The following is a 24,140-nucleotide window of genomic DNA, read 5'->3' as shown; positions in this document are numbered from 1 at the left end:
GCCATTTTTTTCTAAATAATAATATAGTAGGTAATTAGAATAAAGTGTACAAAATAAAATATAAACCCTATATACTATTCATATATATGATACTGTATATACATATGGTATTGTTCATATACAGTACTGTTCATATGTTGCAATTATTGCAGTATCGGGAATAAAATTTTGTTTGGAAGTGAAGAGTATGAGTTATAGAGGAAAGAGAAAATATAGGAAGGAAGGATAAGGGAGAGAAAAGAGAAGGGTCTGCAGAGAAGAGGAAAAGGGCTGACGGAACCCCTTTTTAACCGGTGGAGTTTTTACCTGATTTTGTTAACGATTGCCGGGATTGGAGGTTCACCGTGGCAAACATGGGGAAGATCATACTAGATGATTTGGATTTGGTGGAAAAACTTGTTATAGTATTAATATTATTATTTTTCATGTTTATTTTAGATGTACTTTTATTATTAGCCTTGTGGCTTTTGTACTGTATGTTTTTTATGTATGCTTCTAAGAAAATCCTATGTATGGTTGACTGAAATTATGAATTAAATAAAATGTATGGTTTGCTAGCAGTATTATGCTTACCTGCCAGACCTCCCTTCTCTTCTTTCAGTGTTAAAAACATATTCCACATATAAGATATATGTTAGATGAGCCAAGGAAAATTAAAGCCATAGCTAGCAGTATTATGCTTACCTGCCAGACCTCCCTTCTCTTCTTTCAGTGTTAAAAACATATTCCACATATAAGATATATGTTAGATGAGCCAAGGAAAATTAAAGCCATATGAGCAAGGTCGTGCTGATGACGTGTTGAAAATATTTTATAAATGTAAAGAGAATAATAAGAATAAAGAACCAGAATATTTACCAAAAACACTTTTAAATTCACCTCTCATTTTTTTCTCTTCTTTATTTCTCTTTCTCTTTTCCTTCTCTTCTATATCTTTTTACAATACATAAAAGGGGGTATTTATAGGTTTACAAGAGATGAATGAACGGTCAGGATTGATTTGATCCGACGGTCCAAAAATATCCTGGTAAGTGGAATAGTAACAGTACTGTCGGTTGCTACAGTACCACATGGACGTCTGCTATAGCAATATTTAGAAAGTTGCTATAGTGATGCCGACTGCTATAGTGTTATAGCTACAGTAGCCATCCATTTATAATATTCATAACACATTAATATATATAATATTTGTGACATGTTTTTAATGAACTAGTGCATATAATTTAAAAATTTATATTTTTAGGAATATATTTCCAAAAAATATATTATTTCACCCTTTTATTTTTACAAATTTATTCATGCTGTATTAAAAATTTATTTTTATAAATTCTTTTTAAATTAGTACATAAACATTAAATATTATATTTTTAAGAAAAGATTTGTTAAATTCTATTATGTAGTTTTTTTAATTGGGCACCCAAAAAAATAAATATTTCTAACTCCATCCTTCTTTTTCTATTTAAGCCCCTAAGGGATGTTGAGCTTAGAGATTGATTGAGCAGGTTCTACAACGAGTAAAAGCTAAAAGAGAGGATGAGGTGAATGAGTGAATCAAAAAGTTGAAAATTTTTAGCTAATTTATAAATTTATTTATTTACTTATTAGATTTAAAATAAAATTTTAGGGCATTCATTGATTTGTTAATGAATATTGGGCTATATTTATTTATAATTAACATAGAAGATTGAAATATAATAAAAATTTCTTTGATTTGTTTATATATATGGGTTTTATATATATATATATATATATAAAAAGAAAAATTTGGGTTAAGCTTTATTTCACAAATTTTCGATTTTAATATATTTTGCAATTCCCTTTTTTTAAAACCATATTTTTATTATTAAAATTAGATATAATTTGACTAAATATATTTTAAATTTAAAAAATACTTGGTTTTGAGATAACTTCCTTTCATTCAATCCATCTAAATATTTTTAATTTGAAAGGAGCACCCCTTTATTCTAGTTCCGCCACTGTCTCACACAGAACTCCTACAAAAAATCCAGAAAGTAAATTGTAATTTGAGAGATTCGAACTCGAGATCTCTCAATCACAGGTAATTGTAATTTAAGAGGTTCAAACTCGAGATCTCTCAATCATGGGTAAATACCAGTGGGCTAGCTCACGATTCTTTACCTCTCAATAAGTTATTGATATTTTTTAGTTTTTTGATAAAATTTTGTATACTCAAAGTTGTTGAATGAATAATAATAAAAGCTAGGGATATTAGGAGCAACGATAAAAAAATTTTAAAAATGTTTTAAAATCAGTAATATATGATGGTTTATATATTTTATTAAAAATAAAAATATGTTAAAATGAATTTTATAAAAAAAATATTTTATGAATAAAAGCGTTTAATTTGTCCTTTGGAGATATGATCAACAAATTGTTTGCATTAATAATCTATTTTGAGGTTGTTCAATCGAAGGAATGCTCAAAATTAGAACTATTTTAAAATTAAGATCAATACTTGTAATCTTCTGCTACAATTTTATAGATAATTGATAAGTTTTTTTTATCAATTTTTTTTTTTTTTTAACTTTAGTTGTTCTTTAATGTTATTTCCTTTCATAAGTTGGTAGAGTATTATAAATATACCAACTGTACAATCAACGTGGACAACTCTTTCAGAATTTTGTTTTTCATAATTTTTTTTTTATTTTTTTATAATGTGGATAAGGCATCACATACCATATTCACACCTCAACCATATATTAGAAGAGAGTCAAACCTTTCACCTTCAACATACAGTCAAATATTCTAACTATTTGACCATTGTGACGGTGACAGTTGGCAGACAAATACTAAAAGCAATTCTGTCCATAGACTTCTATAAACCATGATCATCCATCAAATTCATAACATCATTATGTACTATTCTCTTCTTTGATCACTAAGCCTTGACTCTCATGCCCAATTATAACCACCCTTAATCCATCCAATCAGATACTAAAACAGACTTTCAATTATCCACATGCATTAACCTTTGATTGCAAACATGCACTTCATCAGAAATAATATAAACATCAGTCTATCTCATGACCACAAAGTTGCAAATCATTTTTTATTCTGCTAATAAATACATATCTCACCAAAGGAAAACACAAGGAATAAAAAACACATCACAGATTGCTCACAGTGCAATGTAACACCACACTCATTTGGTGCTAAGATTTAGGTCTACACTGTCAAAATTCCTGCATACATTGCCTTCTCATTATGATTAATCCTGCTTTTGCTTCCCTCTAAATTTTTCCAAACAATGCTTGACAAGTAGTGATCAAGTCTTGAATGCCAAGGTTGTGTTTCTAGAATCAAAGCAACCAACTCCATCTTTATCCCAACCACAGTTTCCACCCGCTTCATTGACAGTGTCTCCATGGCATCCTGATGTTTTGTGCAAACCAAGGTTCCAGGCATTATCTTCCTCACTCCACCACCAACTATTCTTCACACATGCATGCAGTGGCCCAACAATCATCTGTTCTCCGTCTACTGTCACAAGCATGATTTTTTCCCCAACTTGTAGAATTCCAAGAATTGAAAGACTTACCTTTCACATCCCAGCCATAATTATTTTCTGCAACATTCCATCCACTTGGTTTGATTGTGTTACTTTAACAAGAGCATCAGATTTTGCAGATAGATGTTCATTAGTGAGACCACTTGTGGTAACTGGAACTTGTGTATCAAACCATTCATTGGCTCTTATTGATTCATTTATATAGGAGACAGAGCTGTTCACTGGTTCAGTTTGTTTAGGTTCACAATAATGCAAATCTGCAAATAACTCTTGAACAATAAATGTGTCATAGTCAACATCATTGATGTACATATTCAAATCCGACAAACGAATGTTGCTTGGCGGTTATTAATCTTTACCCACTGGAAGATCTTTGCATATCGGAAAACCTCTAATCTAGTTGAATCATCCCATTCTTAACTTTTTTGTATGATGACATAAATTGGTTGTCATGACTCAGTTTGCCTCCATATAACGGGGCATTCAGAAGGGCAATAAATACCATTTCGGCAAACAAACAAAGAGTAGATTACCAAACAAAACAAGAAAATTTAAGGCATATGAGACATGACCACTAAAAAACTCTTAATTTTGTCGCTCATAAACAACAAGATGCTTCAAACTAATAAAAATTATCAGCTGCCATCACAAGGCGATAGTAGCTAACCCAGTATGAAACAACCATCAATAAGAAACAACCAAAGCGATGAAAATTGACCTAGCCTGGCACAAAAAATTCAACAACAAAATAATTATATCATATTGTGGCATGACGATGAACTCCATGCAAGAGGCCTCACAAAGAAATCCTAAAATCAGTGCACAAAGGCATGAAGTTTTTTTATCCATACTTTCACCATGTCTAGATAGCCAATATCTCTTATATGGAAAATACACTGTTAACTATTAACAATCAACTCTAAAACCAGTACTTGAGAACAAACTTCCACAGGCAGATTGACAAATGTTAGAAAACATCGATAAGCTATAAAAAAGATAAGCAAATTAAACATGTCACAGACAAAAAAAAAAAAATTGGATGATCATTGACTACAGATAATTAAACATAGAATTAATAGATCTCATCAATTTGAAAAATATAAAAACCATCACAATTCAATAAAATAGATCTTAGCCCTTGTATGCTTTCCAGTAGATCATAGAGCATAATTGATGCCAACCTTGACTCATAGAATACATTATGCGTCACCAATAACAAACCAAATAACTCATCAATCCATCATAAACTAAGAATCACACCCACACCATATTATAAAGATTTCTCAAACACCACAAACATAATAAATATATGTTTTAGATCTCCAAACCACATTCTTCCAAAGAACATCCTGAATCTTTCTAATGCATACATCCTAAACACTCCTAGAGTAAACCTACCAAAATCAAAACATCAATCACTCATGTTCCATCATCAACTCCATCAAACTGCAAACAGTATCAAAAACCCCAAATTTTAGAATCAGTAAAAACCAAATTAGTTTTCAACTAATTGAAATGTTCAAAATGATAAATCTCAAGACTCATACACTACCATCAAGTCTATCAACAACAAAATGGATCAAATTCTGAAAATTAGAATCCATAACAACTATTAAAAAAAGAAAAAAGAAAGAATCCATTACCAGAAACTTCATCAACAACAAAAAGGACCAAATTTCCAACTTCAAAATGCATAACAACTCAAAACATTAAAAACAAAAAAGAAAGAAAAAGAGGGAAAATAACCCTAAAAAATTCAATCAACTAAATAATTCCTTGTGTTCACACAACAGTAAATCCTAAAAAGCCATCAAATCACTCCAAAGATCAGATCTTCCAATCAAGAGAACAAAAGAGGTAATGTTTTGGAAGGGATCTGCCGAAATAAGGCGTTGGACTAGAGTGCTTAGGTGGTTGGGAGAGTCCACCGCAAATCCCACTAGACAAACCTCCTTCCTACTATTCCATTCAAAAATGCTAGAGAAAGAAAGCTCTGTGGCTTCAATCACACTAGAGATGAATAAATTTGAGGAATAGAGAATGGGTATTTTGAGAATAGTGATGCGTATAGAAAGGGTTTCCCACTTGCCACAACATTCTTTTAATTTTATCTTACTTGCCACTACATGAGTTAGTTCTCCCAAAACAAGGTTGAGAACATTGCAACACCAAACAAAAGATAGAAATACCCTCTTTGAAAAGTAATATCTAAAATGTTGATTTATAATGTTTGTAGTGCTTGAGAAATCTCTATAATATGGTGTGGGTGTGATTCTTAGTTTACGATGGATTAATGAGTTATTTAAATTGCTATCGATGGCGCATAATGTACTCCGTGAGTCAAGGTCATTATCAATTATGCTCTATGATCTACTAGAAAGCATACAGGGAGTAAGATCTACTTGGCCAACTTGTGATGGCTTTTATATTTTTCAAATTGGTGAGATCTATGAATTTTATGTTTAACTGTGCATGGTATTTGATATGTTCCATTTGCTTGTCTTTTTTATATTATGTCTATGTTTTTTGACATTTGTCAATCTGCTTCTAGAAGTTTGTTCTCAAGTCCTGGTTCTCGAGTTGATTGTTAACTGTTAAATAGTGTTTTTTTCATATAAGAGATGTTGGCTATCTAGATATGGTAAAAGTATGGATGAGAAAACTTCTTGCATGGAGTTAATGGTCATGCCATGGGATGATATAATTACTTTATTACTGAAGTTTTTTCCATACTAGGTCAATTTTCGGTGCTTTGTCTGTTATATGATTTAAGGTTGTTTCATACTGGATTAGCTACTGTCGCAAAAATGGCAGCCGGAAATTTTTATTAGTTTGAGACATCTTGTCATTTCTAAGTGACACAATTAAAAACCATTTAGTGGTCGTGTCTTATATGCCTTAAATTAACTTCTTTTGTTTGGTAATCTACTCTTTGTTTGTTCTCTGAAATGGTATTTCTTGCCATTTGAAATGCATCCATATTAGGTCATCCATGCATGGAGAGGTCCAAGAGGAAAAGAAATGAGGACTATAAAGAAAGTTGTTTCTTGTGTTACAATTAACATGTCTATTCGTCTCTTTTTCTAGTTCAAATGATGACAATAATTTGAGAAAATTCCCCTTCCTTTTCTTTTCAAGTTCAACATTGTGCATTGCATTGTTTCTTATCCTATATGCTTCACTTTGTAGGCCATGCACAGTGTCAAATTGTCATGTTTACTTCTTAATGCTATAACTACTTTGTTTTCGGGACTTTGGGGGTGCAAATGTTTATCCTTGGGAGAAGTAGTTCTTCAAGTATGAATGCCCTGCTACATGGGGCAACTGAGTCATGACAATCAATTTATGCCGTCATACAAAAAAATTCAAGAATGGGATGATTCAACTGGATTAGAGGCTTTTTGCGATTCAAAGATCTACTAGTGGGCAAAGATTAACTGTCAATACAACATTCCTTTGTCAGATCCGGATATATAAATCACTGATATTGACTATAACACATTTATTAATCCAAAGTTATTAGCATATTTACGTTATTGTGAGCCAGTACAAGCTGCACCAGTGGACAACTCTATCTCCTATATGAATGAATCATGAGAACCACTGAATAGGTTGATACACAAGTTCTTGATCCCACAAGTGGTCTCACTAGTCAACAACTATCTGCAAAATCTGATGTTTTTGTTATAGGTAACACAATCAAACTACCTGGATAGAATATTGTTGAAAATAGTATGGCCAGGATGTGAAAGACATATCTTCCAATGCTTAGAATTTTGCAGTTCGGGGCAAGAATAATGCTTACGGCAGAAGATGGAGAACAAGTGATGGTTGTACTACTGCATGTGTGAAGAATAGTTGGCAAAGGAATGAGCGAAATAATGCCTGAAACACTGGTATGCACAAAACATCAAGAAGTCATGGAAACACTAACAATGAAGCAAGTGAAAAGTATGATAGGGATAAAGATAAAGTCGGTTGTTTTGATTCTAGAAAGATAACCTTGGCATTTAAGACTGATCACTGCCCAATATGCAAACCCAATGTAGCCCAATAATCATGATGAGATTACGTGTATACCTGTTCAAATATAAAAGCACCCAATAATTTGTGCAAAATTAGATTAAACAATAGAATTATCTCTATTTTTCTTTAATTGAGTGTTAATATCATAATGTTCGTAGAAGGGAGAGAGAGAAAGAGAGAGAGAGAGCCGGTGACGGCGGCCGAGGGTGGTGGCCGGAAAAACCTAAGCGTCTAATACCATGTTAGAAGAAGGGAGAGAGAGAATGCAACAAGTGTATATGCTTGAACAAGTTACAAGAGTGACCCTTTGGGTCTATATATATAGCATGATAAATATACATATATGTCTATACATACATATACATGTATACATATAGTTACAATACAATAATACATCTAACACATAAAAGGTACCCATTTGTGTGACATTGAATATTTTTCTTTAAAATTTTCTCAACATAATGTTTTTAAGATAACATTATATAATCCTATCATTCTAACAAAGAAATGCATGAAGGTTAATGGAACAAGGCTTGCTATTTACTACTACATATTGAGATAATATCTATGGCTTATATTGTGGCATTAAGTTTGAATCGTTTGAGGACGTTGATGCCTTATCTCATGTGAGTGATAGAGAAAGAGAATATAGAGGAGACACAATTATAATGGTCAAGAGGAATATGGAAATATAAATTATATTCTAAAAAATGGCAAAAGGGGCAGTAGAAAAAGATTACAAAGGTCCTTGTCATGTGTATATGTAATAAAACTCGTTTAATATCATAATATGTATTTGCATACGTAACTCATATTTATTCTTTTTCTTTTATGAAATAAATTTATATAAACAAAGATCGATAATTAATTAAGGATTTTTCAAGCCATAAACCTTGAGTTGTAGTAAACCAAATAGAATAAATTTCCAATATAAAGATATATGTATTTGAGAGCTGTTGATAGCAGAAATAGCCAAAATAAACATGTTAATTATAACACGAGAAAACAACTTTCTTTACAGTTCTCATTTCTTTTCCTCTTGAACCCCTCAATATATACACATCCAAATATGGATGCAGTTCAAATGGAAAGAAATAACATTTCAGAGAACAAACAAAGAGTAGATCACCATACAAGACTAGAGGCATATGAGATACAACCACTAAATAGCTTTTAATTTTGTTGCTCAGAAATGACAAGATGCTTCAAACTACTAAAAATTACAAACTGCAACCACAAGGCGGCAGTAGCTAACCCAGTATGAAACAACCTTAAATAAGATAACAGCAAAAGTAACAAAAGTTGACCTAGTATGACACAAAAAACTTCAACAATAAAATAATTACATCATCCAGTGGCATAACCATCAAACTCTATGCAAGAGGCCCACTGAGAAAACCTACAAGTCAGTGCACAAAGGCATGAAGTTTTCTCATCCATATTTTCACCATGTCTAGATAGCTGACACCTCTGATATATGCATCCAAGGATGATAGAAAAAGATATGTGTCAAACATAACTATTGGAAAAGACCAAGCTAAGCAAAAAGGCATAGCAGAAATGGTGCACAAGGGCAATAGGGTTGGGAAAGGAAATCTGCACTGCAAGGAGTTTATTCTAACAAACATGGCTACAAAGATAGAGAAGAAGAGAGAGAAAAAGGGATCATTATTGCGAACCTTTTTGTTGGCTTGATCTCCTCATTAATGTGAGAAACTGAAATTTATTTGTGATATTTTCTATTTTGTCGTTTTCATGGAAGGATTGTAAGATTAAAAATACTTCTTGGAATTATTTTCATCTCTTTCTATCAAATTATATTTTGCAATCTATTATCACCGGTATTCACTTACAAAAGGCTAGAGTTTGAAAGGAATTTACCAAGATGAGACCGGGCCTAGAGTGAAGACCATCTGCAACCGCAGCCCAGCAAACCTCTTCCCACCCTGTCATCTATAAAAGGCAAAGAGAGAAAACACCTTGGTTACAGTGACACAAAATAAGGTGGTTTATAGGAAATGAGAATAGGAATTTCGGTAAAAAGGAAAAGTTGAATTTAACGAAATATAGATATATACATAACCAAACATAAATTTGGATATAATTGCTTGTGAACATTTTTGGTAAGTCAACTATACTCTTCAGTAATGCTAAGTCGCTTCTAACATCGGGCAGAGGAAGCGTGTATGTGTATGTGCGTGTGTGTGTTTAAAAATATGTGACAATTTCTATCTTAATAAGAGGAGAGATATGAATTAACTTACATTAGCAAAAAACCTTTTAGTTGTGAGCCTTCAAGAAAAAGGTGCATATGAATACATGCCTTTCTTTTTGGCAATGATTCCTACTAAAATAGTTGGGATGAATCAAAAGTAGCATTTTGAAACAACCATCCAATATCAATAACATGTACGAGGTTGAAGTGAAGAATATCTAAAATCATTTTGCTTTTCTTACATCCACTCTATCAATCATCTTAAGTCTTATAACTTCACAAAGAGATCTTTGAAGTTGTATGCAGATCTCACAGTTTTGAAAAGCAGTTTGTCAAAAACCCTTCAATAAATTGTTCATAACGAGGTTAAATAACACCTTAGAGATAATTTACTACACGCCTTGAAATGGCACATTTTTATTTATTCCAAACAATTTCTATTGCTAATTCAATAATTAATGCTCCCTAAAATCAAAAGAGGTTCAGTTGGGTAAGAAGGATAGTGCAAGACAGCCCATAGATAGCAGAAAAACAAGAACCCTTGTTGTCACTGTTCATTTCTATTTATCGCTATACCAAAAACTTTTCTTTTTGCTTTCGAAGACAACAATGTATTTAACATGATAATTTAGGACCAAAAGTCCATTTATACCTCAACTAAATGATTAATTAAGACAAGAATTATGTACTTGACATGATAATTTAGAAACAAAAGTCCATTATACCTCAACTAAATGATTAACTAAGACAAGAATTATGTATTTACATGGATCCTAATCGATAACTTTCTTGTCTCCCAAATCAAATTATAAAATTAGTGCACAAGATTAAGTCGTTTACTCGTATGTTTTATTAGCTTTCTGTATGTTAATCTAAATCAACATTTGACATTGAGAGGTTTCTTTATTTGAACTACGTGATAGCCCTAATAACTACTGATAATACCATACCCTCTCCCCTTTATTCTACAACAGACCTACTTAAAATCAGGCAAAAAAAAATCATAAACATACAAAAGACTCTTTGATACTCAAGAAATTGCTCCAGACTTGCATGAACAAGAATTTTTATCTCACATCAAAGCAGAACTGAAGATTCAAACCACAAGTTCTGAATAAATTTTCAACTAATTCACAAATTCTTTGCTATCCAAAATTGATTAATCCAAACAAAAATATATAACATATACACCAATTAGCAGCAATAACCTCTATTCTGTACACCACATTCAGCATAAAAAACCATTTTTTAACACTTTAATACCCAAAACACATGAATACCTCCAAACCCTCACCATCAACTCAAATCCAACAGAAACTTCATATTGAATTAGAGAAAACAATGCAAGTAAAAATAAACAGGGTTCAAAAAGCTTGCCTTTTTATCACTCATCTTGTACTCAGAGCCAAACAGAACCAAGATAAAATTAGAGTGGAAGAAAGGCCACATATAGAATGAAGAGCCTGCGAGTAAGAGAGGCGAAGTGGAGGAGTTCTTATAGGGGATGCATTACCGTCTGATATTGCCTCGGGATCATAACTGTGATGATGGATGGAATCACCATTCAGGAAGAACCATCTCTGTTTTTAGTAAGTATATATAATTAATGAAATTTTCATTTCAGAAATATTTCCACTCTCTCATATTTAATTACTCTTAATCCATTCAATTGGATGCTAAACAGAGTTTTAATCATTTGCAAGTGTTCATCTGTGAATGCAATTATACAAGCTGAAACCAAAATAGCTCATCAAGAACAATAGAAAAGATGAGAAATTTCATAACAAGCTTGTAAATAAATCATAAATTCTACTTATATGTACATTATATGTTTCAGAAGAATCAAACATTCCTCTTATAAATACATAGTTAAAGCGAGCATATATCTATACATACATACATAAACAAAAATTGGATGCAACACTCCGCAAATATTCTTTCCCGGGCCTAATGGAAGCACAGGATGTTTTTTTGTCAATAAGGTATAGATTTCTCCTTGCGACACACGACACAAGAATCAATTCACTGGTCCACAAGGAGTAGATTTCCTCAGCTGATTTGTCGGCCTTCCAGCATAAACTGTCAGCTCACTGTCATCAATTGATTCAATTCTGTTTTGCTTCCCAATGAAATTTCTCCAGCCCTTATTTGTCGGGTTGTTATCAATCTTGAACCTGGAGGCTGTCTTTCTCGAACCAAACCAGCCACCGCCATCTCTATTCCTACCAAACTTTTCCCATGTCATTGTTACTGTTTCCATGAGGCTCAAATTTCCGCTCATTCTCCCATCTACTATTGTTCACATTCGCATCTCCCCAACAATCACCTGTGTTCCGTTTGCTGCTGTAATCATCGGTCACTTCCTGACTAGTAGCATTCCAGGCATTGAAAGGCTTCACATCCTGGCCAGAATCATTTTTGGCTTCACCCCATCCAGTACTGATAATACCAATTCGAGATAGATGTTCAGCGGTCAGACCGTTCGTGGGAAGTGGAACTTCTGTATCATCCCATCCGGTGGGTACAATTGGTACATTCATATAGTCGAAAGAGCTTTCCGCTAGTGTCGGTTGTTCAGGCTCAATATACAAATCAGCCACTATTTCTGGATCAATAACCACGTTGTAGTCAACCTTGTCAATATATATGTCTGGATCTGGCAACGGGATGTCAGATTGGCAGTTGTTAATATTTGCCCAATAACGGAATTTTGCATTCTGAAAAGCCTCTAATGCCGCTGAATCAACCCAATTTTGAACATTTTTGTAAAGTGACACAGATTGCTTGACATAACTCAGTTGCTCCCATGTAACTGGACACTCATTAATGAAGAATTGTCTCTCCCAAGAAGGAACATCCGGATTCCAAAAGCCTGGACATAAAATTAAAAAGAGTCACAATATTAAGAAGTATTTAATGACATGTTGGGAGTGAAACATGTAGAACAAAAAAAGAAATAAACAAATTATGCAAAGTGATGAAAGGAAAAGAAAAGGGAAATTTTCTCAATATATCGTATCATCTGCTCACTCAAACTGCTTTCTTTCTAGTTCTCATTCCTTTCCAATTTAGTTCCCCTCAATGCATGAACAACCTCAAATGACTTCCAAATGGTAAGAAATACGTTCTCGGAGACTATCACTGAACAAGTCCCGAAATTTTAAGGAATTAAGACCACACTAATAATTTTCTTGTTGAGAAATGACAAGATGCTTTAAACTAATATAAAATACTATCTGTCAACACAAAGTGACAAAAGATAATCTAGTACCAAAAACTTAACTAAGAAACCAACCATATAATTCTGTCGCATGATCAACTGTATCGTGCCAACACAAAGCGACAAATGTTAACCTAGTATGACACAAGCTTCAATCCCAGACTAGTTAACAGTTACCTAGTTGTTTATCTCTTTATTCATTAAATGTTATTATATACCAATAGACAACATCTCTGATATGAAAAGAGAACTATTTCACCATTAAAAATCAAACATCAAAACCAAGGCTCTGGAACAAAATTTAGAAACAAAGATTGATAATAATTAGCAGATCTAGAAACCGTAAAACAGAGACCGGCAAATAAAATACCATAAAGATCAAAACAACTTTGATGATCAGAGACATTTAAACATGGAATTCACAAACATCCCCAATTTAAAGATCCTAAAAACCTTCATGGTTGAGCATAACAAATCATAACTGTATGCTTTCCAGTAGATCATACAACAGAATGAAAAACATTGTGAACTCATGACAATACAAACAGCACAAACAATGTTCAAATAATAAACCTACAACAAAACCTAGATTTACACTATACAAAACCAAAAGCATACCAAAAAAACTCACCGATTCATGATGATATCACAAAGATCTTTAAAACACAATACAAATAAAACAATGTTTTTGATACACAAACTAAGTCTTAATTAATGCTCCTCCTGAATCTTTCTAATGCATACAACACCTAAGCAATCACTCCTCAAATAAACCCACCATCAAATTCATCAAGCAACAAGCATGATCAAAATCCCAAATTTTGAATCAAAAGAAACTAAATCAGCGAAGAAAAAGTAGGCAACTTCAACAAAGCAAGGTTTCTAAGTGATCCAGCAACAGTGAATCCCAAAACTCATATCAATCAAAACCCTAAACTTAGAATCAAATAACAACCAAATAAAAAAGAACATACACAAAACTTCAATCAAACAAAAAGCTTTTGGGTGATCAGGCAACGGTGAATACCAAAAAACCATGAAATTGCTCCAAAGATCAGATCTTTCAATCAAGAAAACAAAAAAGGGAAGATTTTGAAAGGGATTTACCGAGCTGAGGTGGTGGCCTGGAGTTCTTGGGCGGTCTGGTGTACCCGCCGGAACTCCTTCGGGGCAAACCTACTCTTCTCCACTCCGCCATTTGCAAACAGCACACAGAGACAAAACCTTGGTTAAAGAAACACCAGAAATTGCTAATATATAGGAAATAAGGAGGGGTATTTTCGAAAAATAAAAAGTTATTTTTTTTGGAATATATTTATATAAATTTAGAGGAGTTTCCATTTTTAAATTTAAAAAACTTTCATTTAAATATTCGCCAAAAACATATCGGTGAGTTATTAAGAAAAAACATCAAATTCCTCTCCCATGTATGGTAAATAGAATAATAATTTATATACTTTTTTAAGAAAAATGTATACATTTTATAAATTTAATAAGGGGAAAAAGATGTTTTACTTGACAATGATTCTTATGACCAATAGTTTTTGGGTCAATTAGTATCGAGTCTTTTGTGTAAAGTGTTCATTTTGGAGAAGATCCGGGAGTAAACTTTATGTTTTATGCAAGGTGAGGGCACATAAATTGGTGCACATCTTTGGATTCTGGTTTTTGTCACTTTTTCTAAAAAAGAAAAAAAAAATTCTCACCCTAAATCAGTTATATTGGCACCCAGAAAAAGTAGTAGTTAATTAATATGATTTTTTTAATATATAAATTTTATTTAACATAAATTTTTAGAAGTGAACACGTAAGTGTACTTAACTCTTAATTAATTGCTCCTGTTCAAGTACAACGAGTGTCTTTGTTAACACATATACACATGTATGTGTGTGATATATGTGAGAAATGAAAAATAATAAAAAAAGGAAGAGTTTTGCACGGGCGTTGATGCCAAAGCAAGGTTCTCTAATTAAATGATAACATTGGTAGGAAGGGAAGAGTGATGAGAGTGATGATATATATGCATGGGTATGTATATATATTCGCCTCATGCATGAAGAACATACAATACCATGCATGTATTACGTAAACGTGGCTCAATGTGTGCATGTTCTTCACTCTCTTTCTCTCCCGGCCTTGTCTCCTACTTTCTTTTTAACCGTTAATCAAGCTTGAATTTTACTGTGAGAGTGCCAAGCTCCTTCGTGAAAGCCTAACTCGTCATCGTCGTTGATAGCTCTTGGCAGTGGGACAAATGCGACATCATTGGAGGATGTCGCCGGTCTAAAAAATGGATTCAGACTGAATTCGATGCTTGATCTTGTGAAAAGAAGCACACTTTGACGTCCCTTTGTGTTTCGATTTCCCCGGTAAGCCCATTCCTTAAAGCATCAGCCACAATAACAAGATTCATTCTAGTAAACTTTATTGATCCTTCCTTCTGTGTTAATGGCGACAACCCCTGCCACTACTAAAAATGAGATGATCGAGCTTAATTTGTTTTTTGATCCAATCCCATTGTTAAATCCTAAATTTTTTTTAAAGCATTCTTAAAACTTTTATGATCTTTAGTCACCCTCTCACCCTTCCCTTCAGTGGCCCAAGCATTCTGAGGTTTTCTCTTCACTATTACCTTAATTTATCGTCTGAAACTGAGCTATCTTTGTCACTTTATTTTCCATTTTAATACCTCAATGTTTTTCTTGTAAGGATTATTTAACTTATAATATGCGTAGCTGTGATTGAATTGCTCAAGCATTATCAATGCCTTGTATTTCCGATGATTTTTTTTTTATTATTTTTAGCTGTGACTGAATTGTTCAAGCATTATCAATGCCTTGTATTTCCAATGATTGTTTTTGGCACTAAATATCCATGTTGACAAGTGTGAGATGAACTTTTTAAACATAATTGTTTTTTATTGACTTGCCATAGGTATGTCTATGTTTAATATATATATATATATATAGTGTTGTTGATTGAGAATGGGTGGCTGCTAGACCATAAGGGCAACTTGCAAATTAATGTGATGACAAATGCTTATTTTAAGACAGCTAGTGTTAGATGTCTCAATGCACGATGCTAGTATAGAGCAATTAGGCTTGCTTGCCATGTGTATATCATGTTGTTTTAGTGCTATGGACATGTAAAATTAAAAAAATAGTTAATGAGAAAAGGACAAAGTAGTGGAAGACATGCTGATTTGCAGAAAATGAGGGAAATCAGAAATGTGGAAGAAAGAAATATTAGTGGTCTGTTTGACAAATTCATAGGAAAAATGTAATATATATATATATATATATATATATATATATATATATATATATATATTTCGAATTTATTTGCAATTTTTTTAAAAAAAATATGTGAAAAGGTAAAAAAAAATTTATGCAAAGTTTGTTGAAAAAAGCAAAAATGCTGGAAATATGGGTTTATTTGCAAAAGTTGTAAAAATACAAAAGTTTGAGGGATTAGTTGCTAAATTAGGAGGAAAATATCAGAAAAGTTTAGGGGTTAATTGCAAAGTTGCAAAGTCTGACAAGAATTGTGAAAGTTGGAAGTTAGAGGCCCACTACAGCAATTTTTACTTTTAGAAACGAGTTTATAGAGGGGTTTTTTTAACAACCACCTCTATTAATCATGCTATTTTTTTTAACAAACCATTGCAGCCGGTTTAATAAAACCCCTCTAATTTTGAATTTAATAAATAAATAAATCACACACTCCAGCGCGTGTTGCATTGCGATTTCCGATACCACAAGTGTATATATCCTCAACCCAGTGAACATCGGCTCCCTGGCGTGCTTGCGAAGCTGGCGCTAACTCCATTGGCGTCCCAGTTTCCATTTCGCATAAACCCTAACCCCTCATTTTCTCTAATGGCAGAACCAGATCCGGAGCTCTCTCAATCCCCTTCTCCTGCTGTGCCTTCTCAATCACCGCCGGTAAGCCTTTTTCCTAATCTCTCCATTCGATTTGGTGGGTTTTCTCATTATTCTCTTCATTTATTTTGATTTATTGCTTTTTTTTATTGATTTAATGAATGTTCTTATTTTTATCTCAAAAGAAGCCCGATTTATAGCAGTTGGGTCTAGAATCGAGGTGAGTTGGAATTTTTAGGAATTTTCTACTGTTTTTGTGATTTGTTTAAATGTATTTGTTGTGTGTTTTTCGGCTAGGATTTGGATCAATCTCAGTTGGAGATGCAAAGGCTTCAAGGATTGAAACTGGTATCTTATTTCTTGATCTTGCTCTTGTTTCTTGTTGTTTATTTAGCGTTTTTTTTTTCTTCTGGGATGATAACTTGCTTGTGCGCCTCTCTTAAAGATTTTGTAGAACTGGAGGTCAAATATGGACAATCAAGTCAAAATCTACAAGGATGTGAGTGTTTCTGGACAATCTGCACTATCAAGTCACTTAGGAATCTATCTAAATTGTGATTCCTGTAAGTACATTTATCTCTTAGCTGTGGATGCAACAAATTTCATTAGTCTTTTGAAGAAGTTATATTCGCTACATAATGTTGTTGTCTATTTGTCCATTTAAGAGTTGTATCTCACTTTATGTATGGCTTCTGACATGCTTCTCCTCCTTGATCTGCTTGAGGACAGCCATCTTAACAATAATTCCTTAATGGGTCAAATTCCTACATCGCTAACAAATATCACCACACTCCAAGTCTTGTAAGTTGCTCTGTGTTTGCTGGATAACAATTAACAATATCACTTTTATTTTATTTTTATTTTTTTTGGATTTTTATTCTCACCGGTGTTTTCTTGTGGTTTGGATTTTCTGAAATTAAATTTCAATAACCTGTCAAATAACAAACTTTCTGGTGAAGTCCCATCCTCAGGCTCATTTTCTTTATTTACTCCAATAAGGTAGTTTGGTTAGATATATTGATAAAGTCTCAGTCTTGGTCATGGTGTTTCCACTAATTAACTGCATATATTGTAGATATACTGAATATTGCAGTTTTGCCAACAAACCTCAATTATGTGGTCCTGGCACAAATAAGCCTTGCCCTGGTGAGCCTCCATTTTCCCTACCACCTCCGTTTGGCCCACCTACTCCACAATCATCTCCAGGTGATAATTAATGTGTTTTTTGGTCTCCTGGAGCTTATGCAATTATTTTGTATATAGAAAGTTTTTTTTCGTCATTTGTGATAGTTTTGATTGCTTCTAGCTTTTTTGCATTAAGAAGTAAAACTTGATTAGAAATTAGAGATCTTTTCATCTTCAATTTTGTTGGTCACTGAAATATCTAAGTGGTTATTATGGAGTCTCTGGCTTAATTAACATCTTATAGTGGGCATTTATCTTTTTCCTGTTTAGGTTTGCTTAATATGAATCATATGGCCGACTTGTTGATGGTTCTTTAGTGGCAGTAAAAAGGTTAAAAGAAGTAAAGATGATTAGCATGGTTGTGCACCGAAACTTGCTTCATCTTTGTGGATTTTGCATGACACCTACAGAACAGCTGCTTGTTTACCCATTTATGGCTAATGGAAGTGTTGCATCATGTCTAAGTGGTACTTCTAATTTTTTCCATTATTTGGTACATACTGAGCATGTAGACATCCGCAACTGTGTGATCTATTTTCTTTCTCCGAGCCACTGAAAGTGTCACCTATTACATCATGCTTAAATTCTGGCCATTCACATTTGATTAGCATGTTTTCTAGTGCAACATATTTTAGTATTTTTTTTTCATAGTGATGATAATTCCTCAATTGCACCTACTATTTCTTTATTTCTTTGTAGAGTGTGCACCATCTCAACCACCTCTCGACTGGCCAACTCGGAGCCAAATTGCATTGGGGTCTGTTAGGGGGCTGTCTTAATTGCACGATCACTGTGATTGAAAGATTATCCACTGTGATGTCAAAGCGATAAATATTTTATTAGATGAAGAATTTGAGGCAATTGTTGGGGAATTTGGCCTGGCTAAGCTTATGGACTACAAGGATACCATGTGACACTGCAGTTTGCGGGACAATTGGGCACATTGCTCCTGAGTACCTATCCACAGGAAAATCTTCAGAAAAAACTAATGTCTTTGGCTATGGAATCATGCTTCTTGAGCTTATCACTGGGCAAAGGGCATTCGATCTTGCTCGGCTTGCAAATGATGATGATGTAATGTTGCTTGATTGGGTGAGCTCTTTGTACTATCTTACAAGTTGCAACACTTCACTATAAAAAAACTAGCAGCTTGTGCACTCATAGTAAACTGAGGCCATTTACTTCTAGGCAGCAAAGGTCTTAAAAGTTAAAACGATGTGGTTTTTTATGGATGTGAAAGTTGTCCCGCGGAAAATTTCTCATGAATACTGCTCATTTTCTCTTGTTAAGATCCAAATCTACCAAATTTTATGGCTGTGTGATGAGTTTTTTAGGTTTTTGTTGCTAAATTAGATCAAAATGCTATTAATTGGAGTGTTCTTGTGATGTTGTGCTATGGAATTAAGTTTAGCATGTTGTAATATTTCCTCTTATTTCTTAATATTCCTGTGTATTACTTATGTTTATCTGAGTGTTGTTGTGGAATGGTTGAAGGTTTAGAGCTAGCTTGGATTTTGGGGGTAAGATTTTGGTAGTTTATCTAAGATGTAGGATGTGATCCACTGGAGCTCATTTTGACTGTTGGGCTTTGGGTGAAATCAAAATCACCTTAATTAACTTATATATGCTACAAGTGTGTTTAGAGATATTTGTTATGTAATTGGATATATATAGAGAGAGAGAGAGAAATAATTCCCTTTAGTTCTTTGTAGTTTTCTTCTTCTTTTTTTATTCTTTTTTAAATTTAATTAGAACTATTATCTTTTATTCTAGTTTTTAGTTAGCATGGAGGTGGAGCATTTACCGATTTAGTTAGTTTTAGCATAACATTAAATCTTATTTATGTATAGTTGTGTTCTCAAATTTGTATGTGAGACAATCTCTCCATAAACTATTTTCACCTTTTCTTTTATAGTGGATTTTGAATTCAGTGTTCTCATTGATGTAGCATGTAGTTGAGTGACCCAACATAACTTATATGTATTTATATATATATATATATTATATTTCTATACATGTATGTAAATTAACTTAAACCAACATAACTTATTATGATTGGCTTGTTTGCAGTGATCAACACATCAGTTCTGACTTCCGTAAGGCGCAAATTTGCAAGATATACTGGAAGTAAAGTAGCACAGCAGGTTAGCATATTGTCATCTAGTTTTCATATACCATGCACCTACGAGTTAACAACAAACTGCATGGTGCTTAATTGGCTCTAGCTAGGGATTAATAATATATTTTTCACATATAATGGTCATTGAATTATATTGGTCATTGAATTATTTTTTTATGGACCAAGTCAATTAATGATTATGTTTAAACTTGAAGAAATGGTTTTATGTCAGTTTGGTTCCAAATTATTTTAGAAGAGATATGAATGAGCAATTTAAGATTGGCAGGTATTAGATGGGTGAAAATTATATGATTTATAAAAGCTTGGTTCTTAAAATATGGCTTTTGATTCGGTTACCTTCATTTGCTATCACTATTAGATATGTGGGTAAACTTGTGGATATATTTGAGCATTTGGTTATTTAGAAAATTCAGTTGATATATTTGAGCATTTGGTTATTTAGAATAAAACAAATGAAATATCAATTGATATATTTGGCATTTGGTTACTTAGAATATCACAAATGAAAGATATTCTACCAATTGCCTTTCCCTGGATGCTTATGGCTTATATATGTTGTAATTTATTAATAATGTTTTTGGAGTTTTATATTAAAAATGCCAAACCATGTAAAACTCTTAATTCATATATTCTTGTGTTTTTTAAAGAAAAAAAAAAATTCATGCATCAAGTGAGCATTGACATCTTGTTTTTAGAATTGTTTCTTTTCGAGAATGAGTATAGCATCTTGTATGTAAGTGAAGTTAAGAGATAGTACTAGCAACCTAGGCTGGACTGCTTCTAGGTGTAGAAGCATATATTTGCATTCATAAACAAAGCCGTGTATAATTAAGCTTCTTCAGGCCTCTATCCTGGTGGGAGCCTTGATGTCTATTAAAATCATGTTTTCTTTTCTTTTTAATCTTAAAACAGATCTTCCAAAGGTTATGTATTCAGTTTACTTTTGTTTCTTTAGTACTGAGATTGACAAACCTGCTAGTATTCAAAAGTACTGTGGAATTGCAAATCTACTCAAAGCATTGAGAGTTTCTCTTGCTAAAGTTTTTAAATTAATTTTGTGCTTGATTGATTGTTTGTGGATTAAATCAGATTGACTCTACAAAATGGAGAACTTCAAAAATGTATTGTTTTGTAGATTGATCATATTGATTCTGTTATATGAGACTATTTTTTTTTTAAATTGCTTCATGAGAATTTTATGTGATAAGTTTGTCTATAAAATGCTTTATTTTATACATTGAATCATATTGATTCTGTTCATGATTGTGAGGTAAGGTTTTTGCCTTTTCTGTTGTTTTTAATGTAGGAGCTTTTTTTTTAATCCAGATTCATTAGTGATCTGTCTGACTGGTTAGCCCCTTTTCCTTTGCTTTTTCTCAAATTTTAAAGAACTTTTTTGAGTTTATTGGTTCTGCATTTAATTTCTTTCAAACATTTTTTTAGTTAATTTTGTCTATGATTGTTTCTGTGTAATGTTATTTATTTTGATTGGATTCTGATTGGCATTAGAAAATCAGTGAAAGTTAGTGAAGATTTGGGGGTTTATGTTCTTTATTTTCTAGGCCTGAAAGCAGCCACCTTATATTGCCTACACATGGACATTTGTGTCATCACAAAGGTGCTCATGATCAATAATTTAGGAGCAAATTGCTTTTCCTATTTTAAGATAAAAAATGGATAAATCATGACCTATTAAATGATTGTTCACAGTCAATAAAGCAAAAAGAGGCACAAATTGGCTAATATAAACTGGAAATGATGAGCTCATAATTATACTCTTTATGATTAATCCAGTGAAAAACCTTTAAATCGAACGAGACTCACTATCCCATTTGTCATTTGGTATGTTCTATTATTAGTAAATGCCTTGCAATGTTTGATGGAAACTCATTGTGTGTTTAAGTGAGATATCTACAGATATCCAATACAAGGTAGTTTTGTGTGGCCATGTGGGCATTAATTAACTCCTGTTCATAAAATCCTGGAATAACAAAACAAATGGAAATTGTGGGCGGTTTCATTTTATGGGTGAAATGCATAATACTTCATTTCTTGATGAATTTCTTTAAATTCTAGTAAATTCATCTATGCATCTTATGGTATATTCCAATTCTGTTTTTCTGACGTGCCTGTGCTTAAGATGAGGACTATGATTTCTTTATATATTATAAGAAATATCATTTAGGAGAGTTGTTAAAATCTGCTTGGAGGAAACAATTGTGATTTGTATAGATCATCTACTCATACAGGTAGAGACTAGTTTGACTGTATATAATAGAATATGAATGACTCAAATTTAAGCAAAATGGGTTCATGTTTTTTTGCTCTCTTTTTGTCCCTATTTCTTCCATGCTGTCTCCCTACAAATTTGTGTATGCATGTGAGATATCACTGACCTCAAAGAGTAAATCCATATTAGGTTTTTCAGCAGGCTAGATTCCATGTGGAGCTTGTGCAAAATTTAACTAGTATATTGCTTGAGTTATGCATTAGGCCTTAGTTTCTGACTTATTACTGATACATGCTGATTGAAGACTATCTTGTTGATCATTTGGATGATACTGAAGAAAGAGTTCATCAGGTATTATTTACCTTTTATTTCTGGCTGTTGTTTTTAGTTCTTACGTTGCATTCCATTAAGTTACTCTCGTGGTACTGTTGAGGACAAATATGTTGACTATCTTTCTCTTGTTAAATGAGGACAAAAATGTTAACAAGTGGGTTATGGGCAATGTTTGATTACCTGAAGATTGATGATGTGTCTAAGAAAATATTATTTTGCTAGGAATTATGATAGATGTAAGGGATTGAGAAATAAGTTTAGTTTGACTAACCATTACATTGATGGAATATTGTTAGTAAAACACATGCAGACCTGCATGGTTTTCTTGGGAGATGACTTCTATATTTGCAGATTCTTTATTCCCCACTGGCCATTACATTGATGGAATATTTTTTTATGCTAATAGATGATAATGTTTGTTCACTGACATAAATCGTTACAAAAGAATGAAATGTAAACCTTTTGTAACTTTAAATATATTTAGATCATATTATATGGGTTTTTAGTCCAATGGTAATTTGTTTGTTCTTATGCATTCAATTCTTTAAGTAGATTATTCCCCACTTTTTAGATTAAAAAATATTTCAAACTATGCATTTTATGGATTTTATAATTTAGCATTTAATAGTTCTTTATTTTATTTTAATTACAATTACAATTCTTTATTTGATAATGTTTGTTTATTTATGTAGAAGGATTCATGGTTAAAGATCGAGGGTTGAAGATTAAGAGGATACATGAAGCTTTTTACTTTGTGTAATTAAACAAAAAAAAAATTGTAATAAAAGTAAACAAATAGTGTAAAACTTTTACATTTTGTTACTAATCTAAATACATTAAAGTTGATCTTATTACTTGTCAAATATTTTTGAATGGATTGATAGATTCATGTTTTTGATTTACAGGTTAAACAAATTTATTTGCTATTAGTAAAGAAATAAATTAAAATTTAATCCAATCAATGAACAAATTTAGAGGTGGTTATAACCGTCTCTGAAAATATGAACAACTTAGAAAAATAATAGCTTTAGAGGCGGTTATAACCGCCTCTAAAGCTATTTAGGAGGGATAAGAGAATTTATTAGGTATAGAGGTGGTTATAACCACCTCTAAAGTTATTGGGAAGGGATAAAAGGTTCATGAGCTAGAGGCGTGTTGATAACTCGCCTCGGGCGGTTACTAATCCACTCTAGCTTATTATTAAAAACAGTTTCCATAAATAAAACTTACCCCAACGAAAGTTAGTTCAAACCGGGCTCTAAAGTGTAGAGCCGGGCTTGATACTGGGCGTGTTTAGAGGCGGTGAAAAACCAACTTTATACTATGAGGCGTTAAAACCGCTATATAGGGCTTGAAAACCGCCTCTAAAACCTCGTGTAGT

The 24,140-nt window shown here is 32.7% G+C and overlaps 1 protein-coding gene and 1 pseudogene across 1 annotated transcript; one reads left to right on the top strand and one right to left on the bottom strand.

The window, feature by feature from the left end:
* Window positions 1-11,528: 11,528 nt before the first annotated feature.
* On the bottom strand, window positions 11,529-14,215 carry LOC120262848. Its single transcript, XM_039270749.1, has 2 exons — window positions 14,098-14,215; window positions 11,529-12,642 (listed from the first exon to the last, which is right to left on the bottom strand). The coding sequence occupies exons 1-2, from the start codon at window positions 14,186-14,188 to the stop codon at window positions 11,993-11,995; spliced, it is 741 nt and encodes a 246-aa protein (XP_039126683.1). The 5' UTR covers window positions 14,189-14,215; the 3' UTR covers window positions 11,529-11,992.
* A 4,184-nt stretch (window positions 14,216-18,399) lies between these two features.
* On the top strand, window positions 18,400-20,281 carry LOC120263099 (annotated as a pseudogene).
* Window positions 20,282-24,140: the final 3,859 nt, after the last annotated feature.

This window comes from Dioscorea cayenensis, chromosome 6 (assembly GCF_009730915.1).
Source record: "Dioscorea cayenensis subsp. rotundata cultivar TDr96_F1 chromosome 6, TDr96_F1_v2_PseudoChromosome.rev07_lg8_w22 25.fasta, whole genome shotgun sequence".
In the NCBI taxonomy this organism is placed as follows: Eukaryota; Viridiplantae; Streptophyta; class Magnoliopsida; order Dioscoreales; family Dioscoreaceae; genus Dioscorea; species Dioscorea cayenensis.
Note: the sequence above shows the minus strand (reverse complement) of the source record. Positions and strands in the feature narration are given on the sequence as shown.